Source organism: Bombina bombina, chromosome 5 (assembly GCF_027579735.1).
Source record: "Bombina bombina isolate aBomBom1 chromosome 5, aBomBom1.pri, whole genome shotgun sequence".
Classification (NCBI taxonomy): domain Eukaryota; kingdom Metazoa; phylum Chordata; class Amphibia; order Anura; family Bombinatoridae; genus Bombina; species Bombina bombina.
Genome location: NC_069503.1, coordinates 27192374 through 27210571, shown reverse-complemented (window position 1 = coordinate 27210571; position 18198 = coordinate 27192374). Strand labels below are relative to the sequence as shown.

General features: G+C 40.4%; 1 protein-coding gene across 1 annotated transcript in view; it reads left to right on the top strand.

Moving 5' to 3' along the window:
* LOC128659732 (gastrula zinc finger protein XlCGF26.1-like) overlaps positions 1 to 10197 on the top strand; it is a 96759-nt gene extending 86562 nt beyond the window's left edge. The window contains exon 3 of the mRNA XM_053713312.1: positions 752 to 10197. Coding sequence (XP_053569287.1) covers positions 752 to 2181 — 1430 coding nt within the window. The 3' untranslated portion in view covers positions 2182 to 10197. The remainder of the gene's footprint in view (positions 1 to 751) is intronic.
* Positions 10198 to 18198: the final 8001 nt, after the last annotated feature.

Here is an 18198-nt window from a genome sequence, read left to right as displayed (position 1 = left end):
TAAGATCACTGCTCCTTAGCCTTTCAAAACATCTCACAATAATTATTAGTCTGTGATGATTAATACCTTGGGCCGATTTATTAACAGTCAATGCTGCTTATTCCACACGAGCCTTCTGACTCACCAGATTCAGGAGTTAAAAAGCAGTGGTCGACCCCCCCCCCCCCCCCTGCTAGTGACCGATTGGCCGTGAATGTGCAGGGGGCAGCATTATATTTCAAGTATTTCACCAGAAATAGTTGTGCAATGATAATTACTGACAGCATATGCTGTCGGCATTTAGTAATGTCGGGTGGTCATGTCCGCTACAGAGGATCATGTCCGTCCGACATTTAATAAATCGGCCCCATCATATTCTCACCTCACTGGTTGAGAATGAGCCGGGCAGGGCTTTATTTGCAGTTGCTTGTACAATGTTAAATGAGGATGGTGGATGCAACCTCTCTTGCTCAGAATACAGATGTACTTGTTCCCTGGCTGAGAACATTATCCACCTGCACCTTGTTTAAAGGGGCCCTATAACTTGTTTTCATCAGTAATCAGTGGTTTAGTTTATTATGATGTCAATATTTCTACATCATTTGTCTTTTGTTGTTTTAATTTGTAATTTACTGGTTAATCAATTTAAAAAGGAACACAAAAAAGAAAACATTTTATGGAGTGTAAATAAATATGATTCTTGTATTAAGATGGATCCCATTATAAAGAATAAACTTTATTTATTTTCTTCATTCCTTCTCTTTTTATTTAGACAATCACTTGAATAGTTCATATCCATCCTTCACTAAAGAAAGCATCAGAATGATACCACAGACTCCAAAAGTCTTAGACACTAATGACTATTCACAAACATTGGGGAAATCACAGCAGATACGTAAAGAAGATGATGAATGGGCAGGAACTGGGCAGCAATTATTATGTACAGAGAGTAATTTAGTCATCAAACAAGAGGACAACATTTACGCCTTATCTAGTGAAATGATTATCCCAGAGAAGAAACCACACACATTTACTGAGTTTAAAGAAGGGAAAAGTCTTACGTTTAGCCAAATGATTCATACAAAGGAGAAACCTCACACGTGTATAGAATGTGGGAGATGTTTCACATCTAAAGGAAGTCTTATGTATCACAAAAAGACCCACACAGGGGAGAAACCTTTAAACTTTACAAAATGTGGAAAAAGTTTTACAAATAAGAGTAATCTGAAAACTCATGTAAGGAGTCACACAGGAGAAAAGCCTTTCACGTGTACAGAGTGTGGAAACTGTTTTACACGAAAGAGTAGTCTGAAAACTCATGAAAGAATTCACACAGGAGAAAAAACTTTCACATGCACAGTGTGTGGAAAAAGTTTTACATATAAAAGTCATCTGAAAGCTCATGAAAGGAGTCACACAGGAGAAAAGCCTTTCACATGTACAGAGTGTGGAAAAGGATTTACACATAAGGGTAATCTAAAAACTCATGAAAGGAGTCACACAGGAGTAAAGCCTTTCACATGTACAGAGTGTGGAATGTGTTTTACACAAAAGAGTGATCTAAAAACTCATGAAAGGAGTCACACAGGAGAAAATCCTTTCACATGTACAGAGTGTGGAAAATCTTTTCCACAAAAATATTATCTAAAAACTCATGAAAGGTTTCACACAGGAAAAAAACCTTTCACATGTACAGAGTGTGGAAAAGGATTTACAGTAAAGAGTAATCTGAAAAATCATGAAAGGATTCACACGGGAGAAAAACCTTTCACATGTACAGAGTGTGGAATATGTTTTACACAAAAGAGTACTCTGAAAACTCATGAAATGATTCACACAGGAGAAAAACCTTTCACATGTACAGAGTGTGGAAAAGGTTTTACACAAAAGGGTGATCTAAAAGCTCATGAAAGGATTCACACAGGAGAAAAACCTTTTGCATGTACAGAGTGTGGAAAATGTTTTACAAAAAAGAATGATCTGAAAATTCATGAAAGGGTTCACACAGGAAAAAAAACTTTCACATGTACAGAGTGTGGGAAATGTTTTACACAAAAGAGTGATCTAAAAACTCATGAAATGATTCACACAGGAAAAAAAACTTTCACATGTACAGTGTGTGGAAAAGGATTTACAGTAAAGAGTAATCTGAAAACTCATGAAAGGATTCACATAGGAAAAAAAACTTTTACATGTTTATAAAGTGGAAAAGGGTATCGTATGTCAGACAGGTATAACAAAACACCAAATATTTACGCACAAAATAAACTTTATATACACTGTGTGAAAACCATTTAAGAATTATCCTAAAGAAGACAGACTCTCTAAATAGAAGAGTCAAAAAAGGATCCTGTTGTAAATAATACTTTCTGAATCCCAGTTACAAAATCTCTATATTGGAAGTGCTCTCCTGCTTTATTCCTCTATATATGTGCACCTCAGTTTCTCTCATATCAATGTGATAGAATCCAAACACCACACAGGAATATACAGATCTGTCTTATATGTCATACTGACCAGTTTACACAACCATTCACCACCAAATCACCCCCAGTGTTGTTTATTAATATGCCAGTGTTAGGAGTTGTACGTTTGTTTTACATAGGGGAGGAAATAATTACATTTACAGAATAAAGAGTCTTTATATGAATAGAGTGTTAGAGAATTATATAAACAAGAACATCAGTCTAAAATTATTGACATCTGGGAGATATATTTAATGTGCACATCAAGTGGATAAACCTTTTCTTATAGCAATAGATGCTTAGCATTGTACATGTTATATACCAGAAGAATTACTGAGGGGAACCTGATAGTATTTAAAGAGACACAATGGGCTAGATAACAAGGGGAGTGCTAATTTGCCCATTTGCTGGTGCGCAATAAATAATCAGCCATTACAAGTGGTAGCAATTAGCATTTTATAAAATTAACCAAATTAATCCAACATTTATAAAATTAACCAGAGTTCAGATCTTTGGTTAATTTTATAAATGTCCATCAAATGTCCCTAAATTTAAGCGTTAGTTTTTTTTTAATAAAAAAAATAAAAATGCACTTAGCAGTTTTTGGGGTCTAAAGTCAGCAGCTATGAGTTGTAAGAAAAAAACGGCACTGAAAAGTGTCTGTACACTGCGGTCTATGGGAACTGTGTGTTCCCTGTAAATATATGTGTATGCTTATATACATATATGTTTGTCAGGGTTTTTTCCCTGTTTTGTTTGCCATGTGCTGCTGGCAGCCATTTTACTCACCTCTCTTGCTGACTATGGTGCATTGTGGGGGATGCTGCTCATTTCCTGTACTTCCTTTTATGGCCAGACTGGTGTGCATCATCTGTGTGAGACAGGATGCAGTCTCAGAATTGTGATGTCATCACTTATTATTTAAAGGGCCTCTGTTCAGTATGCTTTGCCTTTGTGTTGTCTCAGATCTGTTTGTGAGAGTTCCTGTGTATTACCTGGCTGTCTGACGTCCTTCCTGGTTCCTGATCCCTGGCTTGTTCCTGACTCTGCTGTTTTCCTTGTTCCTGATTCCGTCTCGTCTGACTATTCACTTTGGCTCCTGGCTCGGCTCGTCGGACTACCAGCTCTAGTTTTGACTCCTGGCTTGTTATTTGACTTGTGGACTTTTTATTATTTTTTTTGTTATTAATAAAGGTGTGATTATTTTTGCACTTCTCGTCTCAGTCTGATTCCTGGCACCCTGACATTACGCAAAAGGCCATGAATCCTGATGGTGCTAATAATCCACCTTTACCTGCCATCTTTTCCAGGATGGATGAAAAGGATCACCGCTTGGATCAATTTGCACTAGCCCTGCAAACCCTGCTGACATGCACTGCACATTTGGACCAAAGTGTCCCACAAGTTATGACTGCTCCTGTTTTCGCTGCTGCACCTAGTCCTACCAGGAGCATGTCCGGTTCTGCACCTCTACCTCAGTGATATGGAGGTGATCCTATTCAGTGCAGAGGGTTTTTGAACCAGGTGGGCATTTACTTTGAGATGTTACCTCAGGCGTTTCCCTCTGACAGAGCTAAGGTGGGATTTCTCATCTTGTTACTCTCTGACACAGCTCTTGCCTGGGCTAATCCCTTGTGGGAGACTAATAAACCTGTGATTTCAAATTACCCTGAATTTGTGGCCTCCTTTCGAAGGGTATTTGATGTTCCGGCTCGCTCCTCCTCTGCTGCTAAATGACTCATGTCCATTCAGCAAGGTACAAGATCTTTTGCTCAGTATGCTATTGAGTTCCGTACGCTTGCCACAGAGGTTGGTTTGAACAATGAAGCTCTTGTTAACGCCTTCTTTCATGGGCTCTCTGATATGATTAAAGACAAAGTTGCTGCCAGAGATTTACCAGAGGATCTCGAGACATTGGTGTCTTTTTTTATCCTAATTGACATCAGACTCAGAAAGAGGCCCTCTTTCAAGGAGCGCTTGTGGAAGCCTCCTGTTCTGTTGTCTCCTACGTGTTCGCTCCAACCCATGCCTCCCTCTCCTCCCATGCCTCCTGGTCCCGAGTGACCAGGTACTGCTGAGCCAATACAGTTGGGATTCACGTGTCTCTCTGCAGCGGAGAGGGGCTTTAGGAGGAGGGAGGTTCTCTGCCTCTATTGTGGGTAACAGGGCCACCTTTTGAAGTCTTGTCCTACATGTCCGGGAAACACTCACACCTAAGGTCCTGTCGGGGGCAGACCTTGGGTGGTTTATCCTCGTCCCCGGAACCGCTTAAGGAGAAATCTTTGGTCATGGTTGTCCTTTCCTGGGTGGACTCCTCCATATTCACCCAGGCTCTTGTTGACTACAGTGCTGCGGGCTATTTCATTGACGGTGCTTTTGTATCAAAGCACTCCATTCCTGTTTTGCCTCAGTCCGTTCCACTTGCTATTGAGGCCATTGATGGCAGGCCCCTTCAGCCCACACTCGTTACTCACAAAACTGCTCCGTTGTCCATGGCTGTTGGGGCTCTGCAATTTGAAACCCTCCAGTTCCAGGTGATAAACTTTCCGCATTTTCTGGTTGTTCTGGGTTATCCCTGGCTCCAAAAGCACAATCCTAGTCTTGACTGGCGCAGGTCCGAAAATTTGTCGTGGTACTTGTAATGTATTTTCACTTGTCTTTGGAAACCAGTTAAAGTCTTGTGCACTTCTTCGGTATCTCAATTGCCAGAGGAGTACCGAGAGTTCCTAGTCGTTTTTGACAAGGTGTGTGCCGGTACGTTGCCTCCTTACCAGTCTTACGATTGTGCCATAGACCTGCAACCCAGAGCCATTCATCCTCGGGGCCGGGTTTACCCTCTATCTGTTGCATAGAATTGTGCTACGGAGGAGTATGTTGCTGATGCTCTGTCGCGGGGGATCATCCACAAATCCTGCTCTCCTGCAGGGGCTGGATTCTTCTTTGTGAAGAAAAAGGGCGGTGAGTTAAGACAATGCATCGATTATAGGGGTCTTAATCGTCTTACCATTAAGAAGGGGGGGGACTGGGGAGGCGCCCTACTGAGTTTCAGACGGTACTTCTTATAACAGACTACTCCAGGAGCTCGGTAATTCCTCCTTAGCAATCAGAGTTTTAACTATCTTTAACTTAATTAAAGGTTTAATAATTTGGAATTGCACATCCACTGACTCGGCTTCTATTCTTTTTAACCATTTGTGGAAAAACCTTTTTATAGATTTCTTTGCATCAAAACAAATATCGTATTGCTCCAGGATCATCTGGTTCTTCATCCCTCTCACAAAATGTGCGATGCTGGGTGCTTTTGAAGCTTTCCAATTACCTAAAATCAGTGTTCTACCTTGCAGGATTGCCATGTTAATGAGACTGGGGTTCTCATGCCAGTCTGTGCCCTGGTATAGAAAAAGCACCATTTTACTATTTATTTGTAATTTTTGGTCTAGCCACTTATTTAACCAAAATTGTACTTGATGCCAGAACTGCCGATTTTTTGGGCAGACACACAAGCAATGTTCTAGGTCTGCTTCTTTGGCACCACATTTATAGCATACTATATCCATATTCCTATACCACCTTGCTATTTTACTAGGTGTGATATACAGTTGATTAATTATTTTAAAGTGTGACTCTCTCCAAGTAGTAACCTTAGTTGTCCTAATTACTGTATTGAAACTATCTACTAGTTCCTCCCTTGTCACTATAACGTGTGTCTTCCTCCATTTACCTTTCAGCATCTGTAGATGGGTTTCTATTTTATGGTTCATTTGGAAATTATAAATCATGCTGATTGCGTATTTCTTTTGTGCAAACACTGTAATGATTTTATCTAGTCCTCCTAGTGTCCAATCATTCCCACATTTAACCTGTAATTCATTATGAAAGTGGCCGATTTGCAGGTAGGCAAAGAAATCTGTATTATCTAACTGGTATTCATCTTTCAGTTCATCAAATGACTTAACTATGCGTTATATTATCCTCAAGTTGTATCAAATTAACAATACCCTTCCTACGCCATCTATGGAAGACTCCATTTTCGCTGCATCGTGCTTTGAATTTAGGATTCCCTAGGATCGGTAGGTACTTTGACTTACACATATTCATTCCTACTCCTTTACCAAATTTATGCCAGGTCACTATTATATTGTTAAACGTTAACCGCTGCATAATCTTTTTTGGGAGGTTTTTTGTCTCACAATGCAGAAGTGCTTTCAGCGTATAAGGTGCACAAATATCTGCTTCTAACACTCCATAAGAGACATCATTTCCATCGGTAATCCAGTCTATCGCATATTTCGCCAATGCGGCTAGATTGTATAATTGGAGATCCGGAAGTGCTAACCCCCCAGCTTTAAGGGGGAGAGTTACTATCTCTGCTGAGCATCTTATTTTCCCTCCTGCCCAGATAAAACTATTATTCATCCTCATCGTTCTGATGTTACACAGGTTCTTCAGAGACTACGTGAGAAAGGCCTGTTTTGTAAACTCGACAAATGTGAGTTCCATCAAACTCAAGTAACCTTCCTAGGTTATGTTATCTCCGTTGCAGGGTTCTCCATGGATCCTGACAAGTTATCTGCAGTTCTGCAGTGGCCTCGCCCAGTTGGTCTTCATTCTATTCAACGTTTTTTGGGGTTTGCCAATTACTATAGAAAGTTTATTAAAAACTTTTCTTCCTTGGTCAAACCTATCACAGACATGACCCATAAAGAGAATGATCCACTCCATTGGTCACCTACTGCCATTACGACCTTTGATAGTCTTAAGACTGCCTTTGCTGCCGCTCCAGTTCTGGCTCATCCTAACCCTGTCCTGCCTTTCGTTCTTGAGGTCGATGCGTCTGAGACTTGAGTAGGTGCCCTCTTGTCTCAATGTCCTACGCCTGACGGTTCCTTGCATCCATGTGGTTTCTTCTCTAAGAAATTGTCTCCAGTGGAGTGCAATTATGAAATTGGTGACAGGGGATTACTGGCCATAATTTTGGCACTCAAGGAATGGAGGCATCTTCTCGAGGGTACTAGCGTGCCAGTGCTCATTCTTACTGACCACAAGAATTTAACTTATCTATCTGAAGCAAAACGTTTGTCGCCCCGACAGGCCAGATGGGCACTATTTTTGTCTCGGTTTAATTATGTGGTCTCCCACCTGCCTGGTAGTAAGAATGTTGGGGCTGATGCCCTCTCTCGACAATTTTCGCCTCTCTCCAAGGAGTTGTCTGTACCTACTCCTGTTATACCTCCTGACCATATTTTAGCTACCATACGTACTATTTGACTTCTCCCTTGGGGGAGGAGATCCTGGCTGCACAAACCAATGCACCTCCTGAGAAACCTAGTGGTAAGTGTTTTGTTCTTGAGAATCTTTGAACTAAACGTTTGCACACTTACCACTATCCTAAAGCCACAGGTCACCCAGGCAAGAACCAAAGGATTTGGTCTGTCACTCGACAATTCTGGTGGCCAGGTCTTCGTTCTGATGTTGCTGCGTATGTTGCCTCCTGCTCAGTTTGTGCACAGAATAAGACTCCTTGACGTCTTCCTGTGGGTCTTCTTCAACCTATTGCTAATGGTGAGCATCCTTGGACACATCTTTCCATGGACTTCATTGTTGAGCTCCCTGTTTCCAGTGGCAATACTGTTATCCTTATGGTGATAGACCGTTTTTCTAAAATGTCACATTGCATTGCCTTGATGAAGTTGCCTACCACTCAGGAGCTTGCTTCAATTTTTGCCCGGGAGGTCTTCCATTTACATGGGTTACCCAAGGAGATAGTGTCAGACCAGGGTAGCCAGTTTGTCTCCAGATTTTGGCTTTCCTTTTGTGCTCAAATGGGGATCCAGCTTTCCTTCTCAGCATATCACCCTCAATCCAATGGGTCTGTGGAACGGTCTAATCAAGCTCTTGAACAGTTCCTCTGTTGCTATGTCTCAGATCACCACAATAATTGGTCTGAACTGTTACCTTGGGCAGAGTTTGCTCGTAATAGTGCTATTAATGCTTCCTCCAAGTTATCCCCATTCATGGCGAATTATGGGTTTCAACTATCCTTGTTGCCCGATTCATTCATGTCTCAGGTTATTCCGGCTTTGGAGGAGCATCTCCAGCAACTCCGTTCCATGTTGGTTCAGATTCAGGATTGCCTTCATCATTCTATGCAGCGCCAAAAGTTCCAGGCTGATTGTAGGCATCTGCCTGCGCCTTCCTATTAGGTTGGTGAGAGAGTTTGGCTGTCCTCCCGCAACTTGAACCTTCGTGTGCCTTCCAATAAACTGACTCCCTGTTATGTTTCAAGAATACTCCTACGGGTCAATCCTGTGGCCTACGCTCTTGACCTTCCTCCTGCAATGCGCATCTCCAATGTTTTTCATGTCTCGTTCTTGAAACCATTGGTTTGTAATCGGTTTACCACTGTGTTACCTCATCCCCATCCTATCTTTGTTGACAACCATGAGGAGTATGAGGTCAGCAGCATTATTGACTCTCGTATGTCCAGGGGCCGTGTACAGTATTTGGTCCACTGGAGGGGCTACGTTCCGGAGGAGCGTTCTTGGGTTCCCTCCTCTGATGTTCATGCTCCCGCCCTCCTCCATGCCTTCCATGCCCGTTTCCCCAATAAGCCTTTTGTCCTCCCATAGGGGAGGGGTCATTGAGGGGAGGGTACTGTCAGGGTTTTTTCCCTGTTTTGTTTGCCATGTGCTGCTGGCAGCCATTTTACTCACCTCTCTTGCTGACTATGGTGCATTGTGGGGGATGCTGCTCATTTCCTGCACTTTCTTTTATGGCCAGACTGGTGTGCATCATCTGTGTGAGACAGGATGCAGTCTCAGAATTGTGATGTCATCACTTATTATTTAAAGGGCCTCTGTTCAGTATGCTTTGCCTTTGCGTTGTCTCAGACCTGTTGGTAAGAGTTCCTGTGTATTACCTGGCTGTCTGACGTCCTTCCTGATCCCTGGCTTGTTCCTGACTCTGCTGTTTTCCTTGTTCCTGATTCCGGCTCGTCTGACTATTCGCTTTGGCTCCTGACTCGGCTCGTCTGACTACCAGCTCTGGTTTTGACTCCTTATTATTATTATTATTTTTTTTTGTTATTAATAAAGGTGTGATTATTTTTGCACTTCTTGTCTCAGTCTGATTCCTGGCACCCTGACAATGTTTTTGTGTTAATGTGTGTATATACACTTATAACAAATAATATATACTGTATGTATATAAACATATACATATATATTTAAATTTGCTGCCATTGCTTGTTCTCATGCTGTGTCTCACGGCATTAGAACGAGGCTCCCATTAGAGCATGTGAAAGTGTGATCTCATTTTGCGCTCCATTTATAATCAGGCTCAATATCAGTAACTGGTACATTTGTGATCATAATCGTTTTAATTTAAATGGCTACTATAACCTACATGTATTCTGGGTATGTAATATGTGTGTCATGTGATCATAATCAGTTTAATTTAAATGGCTATTATAACCTACATGTATACTGGGTATGTAATATGTGTGTCATGTTCTGTAACTTGATATTATGTCTGTTAGATGTTTTCATTTCATGTTGGTTAGAAGCCACAAGAACTGATAATAGCACATACTGTATATATAAAGGGAACATTATATGTCTGATAAATCCCTTTGTATCAAGAGCACAAGTGTTAGGTATATGTATACCATGTGTGCATATATCATGTAATGCTGCTTTTTACTATATAATGATATACAATGTTTTTTATGCAAATAAAGTGATTGTAATCCAGACCAGTATTTGTGTTTTTTTGTCTAATTAAAAACTAAATATCACAGAAGCCAAATCTTCTCTTTATTAGTTCTATCCCCTTAACAATACCTCAGACCTCATTTCCCTTCTCTACCAATGATTATTTCAATATAGCAGCTACATGGAATTTGTATATCTCTTCTTTGTTATAAAAAATCTTTATCTCATTTTGCAGAAGTACTTTAACCTTAGCCAGAAATATGACAAAAGCCCTGAACCCTTTATTATTCAATTTGTTGCAAACCGGAATGAAATCTTTCCTGGCTTTGACCATTTCTGCTGCAAAGCCTTGGTACATAGATATTCTGTTACCTTGAAATAGTAGAGTCTTTCACCTAGATTACGAGTTTTGCGTTAGGTTTAAAAAGCAGCGTTGGCCGGTCCCAATGCTGTTTTTTAACGCCCGCTGGTATTACGAGTCATGAAGGTACAGGTGTACCGCTCACTTTTTCCAGACTTGGAAATACCGCAAATCCACTTACGTAAATTGCATATCCTCTTTTTTCAATGGGACTTGCATAGCGCCGGTATTACGAGTCTGACAAAAAGTGAACGGTAGACCCTCTCCTGTCAAGACTGATACCGTATTTTAAAGTCAGTAGTTAAGAGTTTTACACTACAACGCCGTAGCATAAAACTCTTAACTAAAGTGCTAAAAAGTACACTAACAGCCATAAACTACCTATTAACCCCTACCACATCGCAAACACTAAAAGAACATTTTTAACCCCTAATCTGCCGAACCGGACATTGCCGGCACTATAATAAATATATTAATCCCTAATCTGCCGTCCCTAACATCGCTGACACCTACCTACATTTATTAACCCCTAATCTGCCGCCCCCAACGTCGCAACCACTATACTAAAGTTATTAACCCCTAAATCTAAGTCTAACCCCCCTAACTTAAATATAATTTAAATCTAAATAAAATTACTATAATTAACTAAACTATTCCTATTTAAAATGGAATATTTACCTGTAAAATAAATAATAATAACCCTAGCTTAGGGTTTATATTTATTTTACAGGCAAGTTTGTATTTATTTTAATTAGGTAGAATAGTTATTAAATAGTTATTAACTATTTAATAAACTACCTAGCTAAAATAAAGACAAATTTACCTGTAAAATAAAACCTAACCTAAGTTACACCTAACACTACACTATAATTAAATTAATTCCCTAAATTATATACAATTAAATACAATTAAATAAAATTAGCTAAAGTACAATAAAAACCAAACACTAAATTACAGAAAATAATAAACAAATTACAAGATTTTTAAACTAATTACACCTAATCTAATCCCCCTAACAAAATAAAAAAGCCCCCCAAAATAAAAAAGCCCTACCCTACACTAAATTACAAAGAGCCCTTAAAAGGGCCTTTTGCGGGGCATTGTCCCAAAGTAATCAGCTCTTTTACCTGTAAAAAAAATTACAAATTCCCCCAACATTAAAACCCACCACCCACACAACCAACCCTACTCTAAAACCCACCCAATACCCCCTTAAAAAAACCTAACACTAATACCTTGAAGATCACCTTACCGAGAGAAGTCTTCATCCAACCGGGCCGAAGACCTCAACGAAGCTGAGAGAAGTCTTCATCCAATCCGGGCGAAGTGGTCCTCCAGACGGGCAGAAGTCTTCATCCAGACGGCATCTTCTATCTTCATCCATCCGGCGCTGAGCGGGTCCATCTTCAAGACATCTGACACGGAGCATCCTCTTCTTTCCATGGCGACTGAAGAATGAAGGTACCTTTAAGTGACGTCATCCAAGATGGCATCCCTTCAATTCCGATTGGCAGCCAATCGGAATTAAGGTAGAAAAAATCATATTGGCTGATGCAATCAGTCAATAGGATTGAGCTGGCATTCTGTTGGCTGATTGGAACAGTCAATAGAATGCCAGCTCAATCCTATTGGCTGATTGCATCAGCCAATAGGATTTTTCCTACCTTAATTCCGATTGGCTGATAGAATTCTATCAGCCAATCGGAATCTAAGGGTCGCAATCTTGGATGACGTCACTTAAAGGAACCTTCACTCTTCAGTCGCCGTGGAAAGAAGAGGATGCTCCGCGTCGGATGTCTTGAAGATGGACCCGCTCCGCGCCGGATGGATGAAGATAGAAGATGCCGTCTGGATGAAGACTTCTGCCCATCTGGAGGACTACTTCTGCCGGATTCGTTGAGGACTTTGGCCCGGTTGGATGAAGACTTCTCCCGGTAAGGTGATCTTCAAAGGTTAGTGTTAGGTTTTTTTTAAGGGGTATTGGGTGGGTTTTAGAGTAGGGTTGGTTGTGTGGGTGGTGGGTTTTAATGTTGGGGGGATTTGTAATTTTTTTTACAGGTAAAAGAGCTGATTACTTTGGGGCAATGCCCCGCAAAAGGCCCTTTTAAGGGCTACTTGTAATTTAGTGTAGGGTAGGGCTTTTTATTATTTTGGGGGGGCTTTTTTATTTTGTTAGGGGGATTAGATTAGGTGTAATTAGTTTAAAAATCTTGTAATTTGTTTATTATTTTCTGTAATTTAGAGTTTGTTTTTGTACTTTAGCTAATTTTATTTAATTGTATTTATTTGTATTTAATTTAGGGAATTAATTTAATTATAGTGTAGTGTTAGGTTTTATTTTACAGGTACTTTTGTATTTATTTTAGCTAGGTAGTTTATTAAATAATAACTATTTAGTAACTATTCTACCTAGTTAAAATAAATATAAACTTGCCTGTAAAATAAAAATAAACCCTAAACTAGATACAATGTAACTATTAGTTATATTGTAGCTAGCTTATTGTTTATTTTATAGGTAAGTATTTAGTTTTAAATAGGAATAATTTCGTTAATTATAGTAATTTTATTTAGATTTATTTAAAATATATTTAAGTTAGGGGGTTAGACTTAGGTTTAGGGGTTAATATGTTTATTATAGTGGGGGCGGCAGATTAGGGGTTAATAAATATAATGTAGGTGGTGGCGATGTTGGGGGCAGCAGATTAGGGGTTCATAAGTATAATGTAGGTGGCGGCGGTGTCCGGAGAGGCAGATTAGGGGTTAATAATATAATGTAGGTGTCGGCGATGTCGGGGCGGCAGTTAATAAGTGTAAGATTAGGGGTGTTTAGACTCGAGGTTCATGTTAGGGTGTTAGGTGTACACATAAATTTTATTTCCCCATAGGAATCAATGGGGCTGGTTAGGAGCTAAATGCTGCTTTTTTGCAGGTGTTAGGCTTTTTTTCAGCCAGCTCTCCCCGTTGATGCCTATGGGGAAATCGTGCACGAGCACATTACACCAGCTCACCGCTGACTTATGCAGCTCTGGTATTGGAGTGCGGTAATGAGCAAAATTTTGCTCAACGCTCACTTCTTGTCTTTTAACGCCGGGTTTGTAAAAACCCTTAATACCAGCGCTGTCTGTAAGTGAGCGGTGAACATAAACTGCTCGTTAGCACCGCATAGCCTCTAACGCAAAACTCGTAATCTAGCCTTTTGTTTGTAAGTCCTAAAAATGGTTGCCTTATCTCTAAACGTGCAAATCGTGCTATAATCGGCCTTGGCTGATCTCTATAGGTCTTCATGTTAATTTTGTGCACTCTTTCTACTAAGAAAGTACCCTTCTCTGCCTTAATGCCCAGCAGGGCTGGCAGTTGAGACTCAATAAAACCCTCCAATTCTGCTGCCTTAATTGTTTCTGGTACATCCATAGTCTTAGGTTTTTCCTCCTCAACCTATTTTCCATATCTTCTACCTTAAGTATCAGGCTTTTATTTTGCTATTCTAACTCACTAATTCTATCTAAAGTATTCAGTTGTGCATCCTCTAAATCTAAAATTCTTTGTTTGGCTTCTCCTTGTCTTTGTTGAAAGTTTTTAATTTCTTTTTTTTTTTTTTTTTTTTTTAAACAATTTTATTGAAACAGTAAAACATTGCACATGTTACATATCATTATGAAAAAAATACAGCCATAAAAAGACATTTCAATTTGAAAGGATCTAATGCAGAAGACATACAGTGGCAATCTAGATTAACATCATGATAAGATCCCTACGCTGTATAGCTCCAATAGTCACAAAGTATTACTAGTTGCAGTCCTGTTTCAGAGGGTATCGATAACAGGTACCCAGTCTTTGTTTTAGTATCATTAGTGGGTAATGGTCAGGGTTCGGGGTATCTCTCTGGTTAGGATATGAGGTGTGTTCAAGATAGTACGAAAGGTGCTAATGAGGTGTCTGTGCTATAAAGGGGGGGATATAAGATGGGTGTTCGGGTCTTTAAGCGAGTGTAGATATTCCTCCCAAATGAAACACAAATCATGGAATTCCCCTAAGTTTCCTATTTTGGTATAGTGGTATTGTTCTAGTTTTAGAGCTGTGGTTACTCTGTCTCTCCAGAACTGTAGTGTTGGTAATGTATTTTTTTCCCAATTATAAGGGATGTATCTCTTGGCCGTGTTTACCATAAGCGTTAACAGTTTGAGTCTATATATACAACGTATCTGGGGACGGACATTGAACAGAAATGTCAACGGTGTGTGGGGGACAGGGGAGCCCAGAACTGTCTCTATTTCCCTGCCTATGTCTAGCCAGTATTTCTTTACAATGGGGCAAGCCCACCAAACATGTGTAAATGTGCCCCTGGCTCCACATCCCCTCCAACAGTTTGTATCATAAGAAGGGATCATCTTCCCCAACCTATCTGGAGTGTAATGCCATCTGCATAGTAGTTTAGTGTTCATTTCAGTAATCTGCAAAGAGGAGGCGGAGGAACTCATCTGTCTAAAAATTGTATCCCAAATTTTGGGTGATATGTGTTCATCTAATTCTGATTCCCACTTTTGAACATATGATGGTTGGTGTATGGCTTGATGTGAAATAAGCAATTTATAAGACATGGATAAGGTGCCTTTGCTTGGTAATGGTGCATGGCACATGGACTCGAAGGGTGTCAGGGGTCTAGAGATGTTGTTCTTGTTGGCATGCGTCTGGTGGCTATGTGAAACTTGGTGGTATGTCAACCAGTTATGCTGGTTAAGGTTTAATATATCCAAAACCTCTCGTTTAGTTTTAAGCTTTCCGTTTTGTAAGACCCTGTACCAAGACATGCTTTGGTTTATCATTGAAATATTCTGAGCACTTGTATGAAGTTGAAAGGGGAGCTGAGTATCGTGGGTCAGGAGGGACAGCGATGATTGAGGGGATGAGATAGATTTCTGTGACCTTAGGGTTTTATACCATAACCGAAATGTTTCCTGGACAGTGAGTGGGTCAATAGGCTGAGCAGGGTCGGCGCGTGCCTGAGTGGCTGGAGTCCAACACCGGTCTCCAAGCTGTGTGGCCCCACTGAGTTTAGTTTGTAAGGTCACCCATTCCTTATGAGCCATGTGCTTACACCAGTCTACTATCCTTGCCATGTGAGTTGCCTGTTTGTATAATTGGAGATTTGGTACCCCCAATCCTCCGTGCAGTTTATTACGGTATAGTGTTTGGGTGGCGATTCTTGGGCGTTTATTACCCCAAATAAAGGAATTTATTATTTTTTGTAGCTGATATAATGACTTATCTGGGATGGGGAGAGGAATTGCCTGGAGAAGGTATAAAATTTTGGGGAGGATGATCATTTTTATAGAGTTGATTCTACCTAACCAGGACAAGGGTTTTTGTTTCCAAGAGGTCAAAGTGGTTATGATATGTGTTTTAAGGGGTTCGAAATTTAACGGGATAATTTTGTGCAGATGGGGGGTGATGTAAACACCTAGATATTTTAGTGCCACAGGTTGTTGCTTAAATTGGTGCATTTCCAAATGGTGTAGCTCGTATTGTGGGGTTCCTACATTAATAAATTCTGACTTGGAGTAGTTAATTCGGAAATATGACATCTCTCCAAATTCATGTAGCTGTGACATGAGTGCAGGTACTGAAGTTTCCAAATTTGTAAGGGTTAGGATGATGTCATCTGCATATAGGGAGGTCTTATATTCCATATGATCTATGACTATGCCCTTAATTTTCGGGTTGGATCTAATGTATGTGGCCAAAACTTCCATTGCTAAAATGAATAACGTGGGGGACAGGGGGCAGCCCTGTCGAGTGCCGTTCTTGATGGTGAATGGGTCAGATAGACAATCATTTAACTTAATTTTGGCCGTGGGGTTATTATAGAGGGCGAATATTTTGATAAGGAACTCGGTGTTAAAGCCAAATCTTAGGAGCGTGTGTTTAAGGAAAGACCAATTCAAGCGGTCGAATGCTTTTTCAGCATCCATAGAAAGGACTACAGTGGGGATGTTTTGTTTACTTACGTATTCCATGACATTAATTATTTTAGTGGAGTTGTCCCTTGCCTCTCTGTATGGGGTGAATCCTACCTGGTTTAAGTGAATAAGGTGTGGGGAGTACATTATTTAAGCGAGTGGCAAGAATTTTAGCGTATAATTTAACATCTACGTTTAGTAGAGAAATGGGGCGGAAATTTGAAGGGATCGTGGCCGGCTTGCCTGGTTTAGGCAAAACTACAACATCGAGGGTGGGAACCTTGCCCCCTGATTTATTTCAGTAAAAATAGTAGCCAAGTGAGGGGCTAAGGTGTCTTGAAAAACTTTATAATATTTCGTGGAGAACCCATCTGGCCCTGGGCTTTTCCCATTTTTAAGTGTTTGTATGGCTTTTTTTATTTCAGGGACAGTGAAGGATGAGTTAAGTTGCTTTAATTGGGTCTCAGTAAGCTTGGGTAAAGGGCAGTTTTTGGTGTATTCGCCTAGTATCTTCTCAAAACTAAGCGAATCATTGGAAGAAGGCAGGTTATATAGCTCTGAATAGTAGGCGTGAGAATTGCAGGGGTAGTGGTTAAAGGTGGTTTGTTTGGGGGCTTTAATTCATAGATATGTGATTTAAGTTTTTTCTTCTTCAGAGCTCTTGCTAAGAATTTACCAGCTCTGTTGTTCTCGTAGTGGAAGAGACTATTTAGTTTGTGTGAGAGGTTGTGGTGTTCTATTTGTAAAAAGTCATCTAGAGCTTGCCTAGTCTTTGATATTTCGGCCAGGATATTATCATCTAGAGGGGAATGTTTATGTGAATGCTCTAATTCAGAAAGTCTAGTAGTCAGGTTGTCATATTCTACCCTTTGTTCCCGTCTCTTTTGGGCTTTTAATTTTATAAGTTCGCCCCTGAGGAGGCACTTGTGCGCCTCCCAAACCGTGAACTGATTAGGAGTTGAGGGGACATTTATTTGCAAATATTCCTCCATAATTTTATTCAAACCATCAACTGTATCTACTTTGGTGAGCAAGGTGTCATCTAACCTCCATACAAATGGTATATCCATGTGTTCCGGCCACACAACATGTAACAAGACTGCTGAGTGGTCTGACCATGCTGTAGGTGATATTAAGCATTTTTTCGCATATGTAAGACCCTTTTGATCAGTAAGGAAATAATCAATTCTGCTGTGTGACTTGTTGGGGTGGGAGTAAAATGTATAGTCCTTAGTGTTGGGGTGTTGAAGTCTCCAAATGTCATATAGTTTGTGTAGTTTAAGTTGTTTCCAAAAATATGCGTGAAATTTCGTCTTATGTGTGAGGCAGGGGTTATTGCTATCCAAATGGGGCTGAAAGTGCAAGTTGAAGTCCCCCCCTATGTAAATAGGACCGGTGGAAAGGTCTCGGATACGGCTGAACAGTTTTACAAAGAAAGGCTTAAGCTTACTGTTAGGGGCGTATAAATTGATAAATGTAATTGGTCTTCAATACAGAAGGCCCACCAGACCTAAAAATCTGCCCTCACTATCTGACTCCTGTTTAATCAATGTAAAGGGTATGTTTCTCTTCATTAGTATGCTAACCTAGCATTTTTTAGAGGGACCCGTGCTGTGGAAGTGTTGTGTATATGTTTGTCCTAAGTATTTTGGGGTGCTTCCCTTTCTAAAATGGGTCTCCTGGAGGAAAAGTATATCGGCCTGCCTCTTTGAAACATCCGAAAG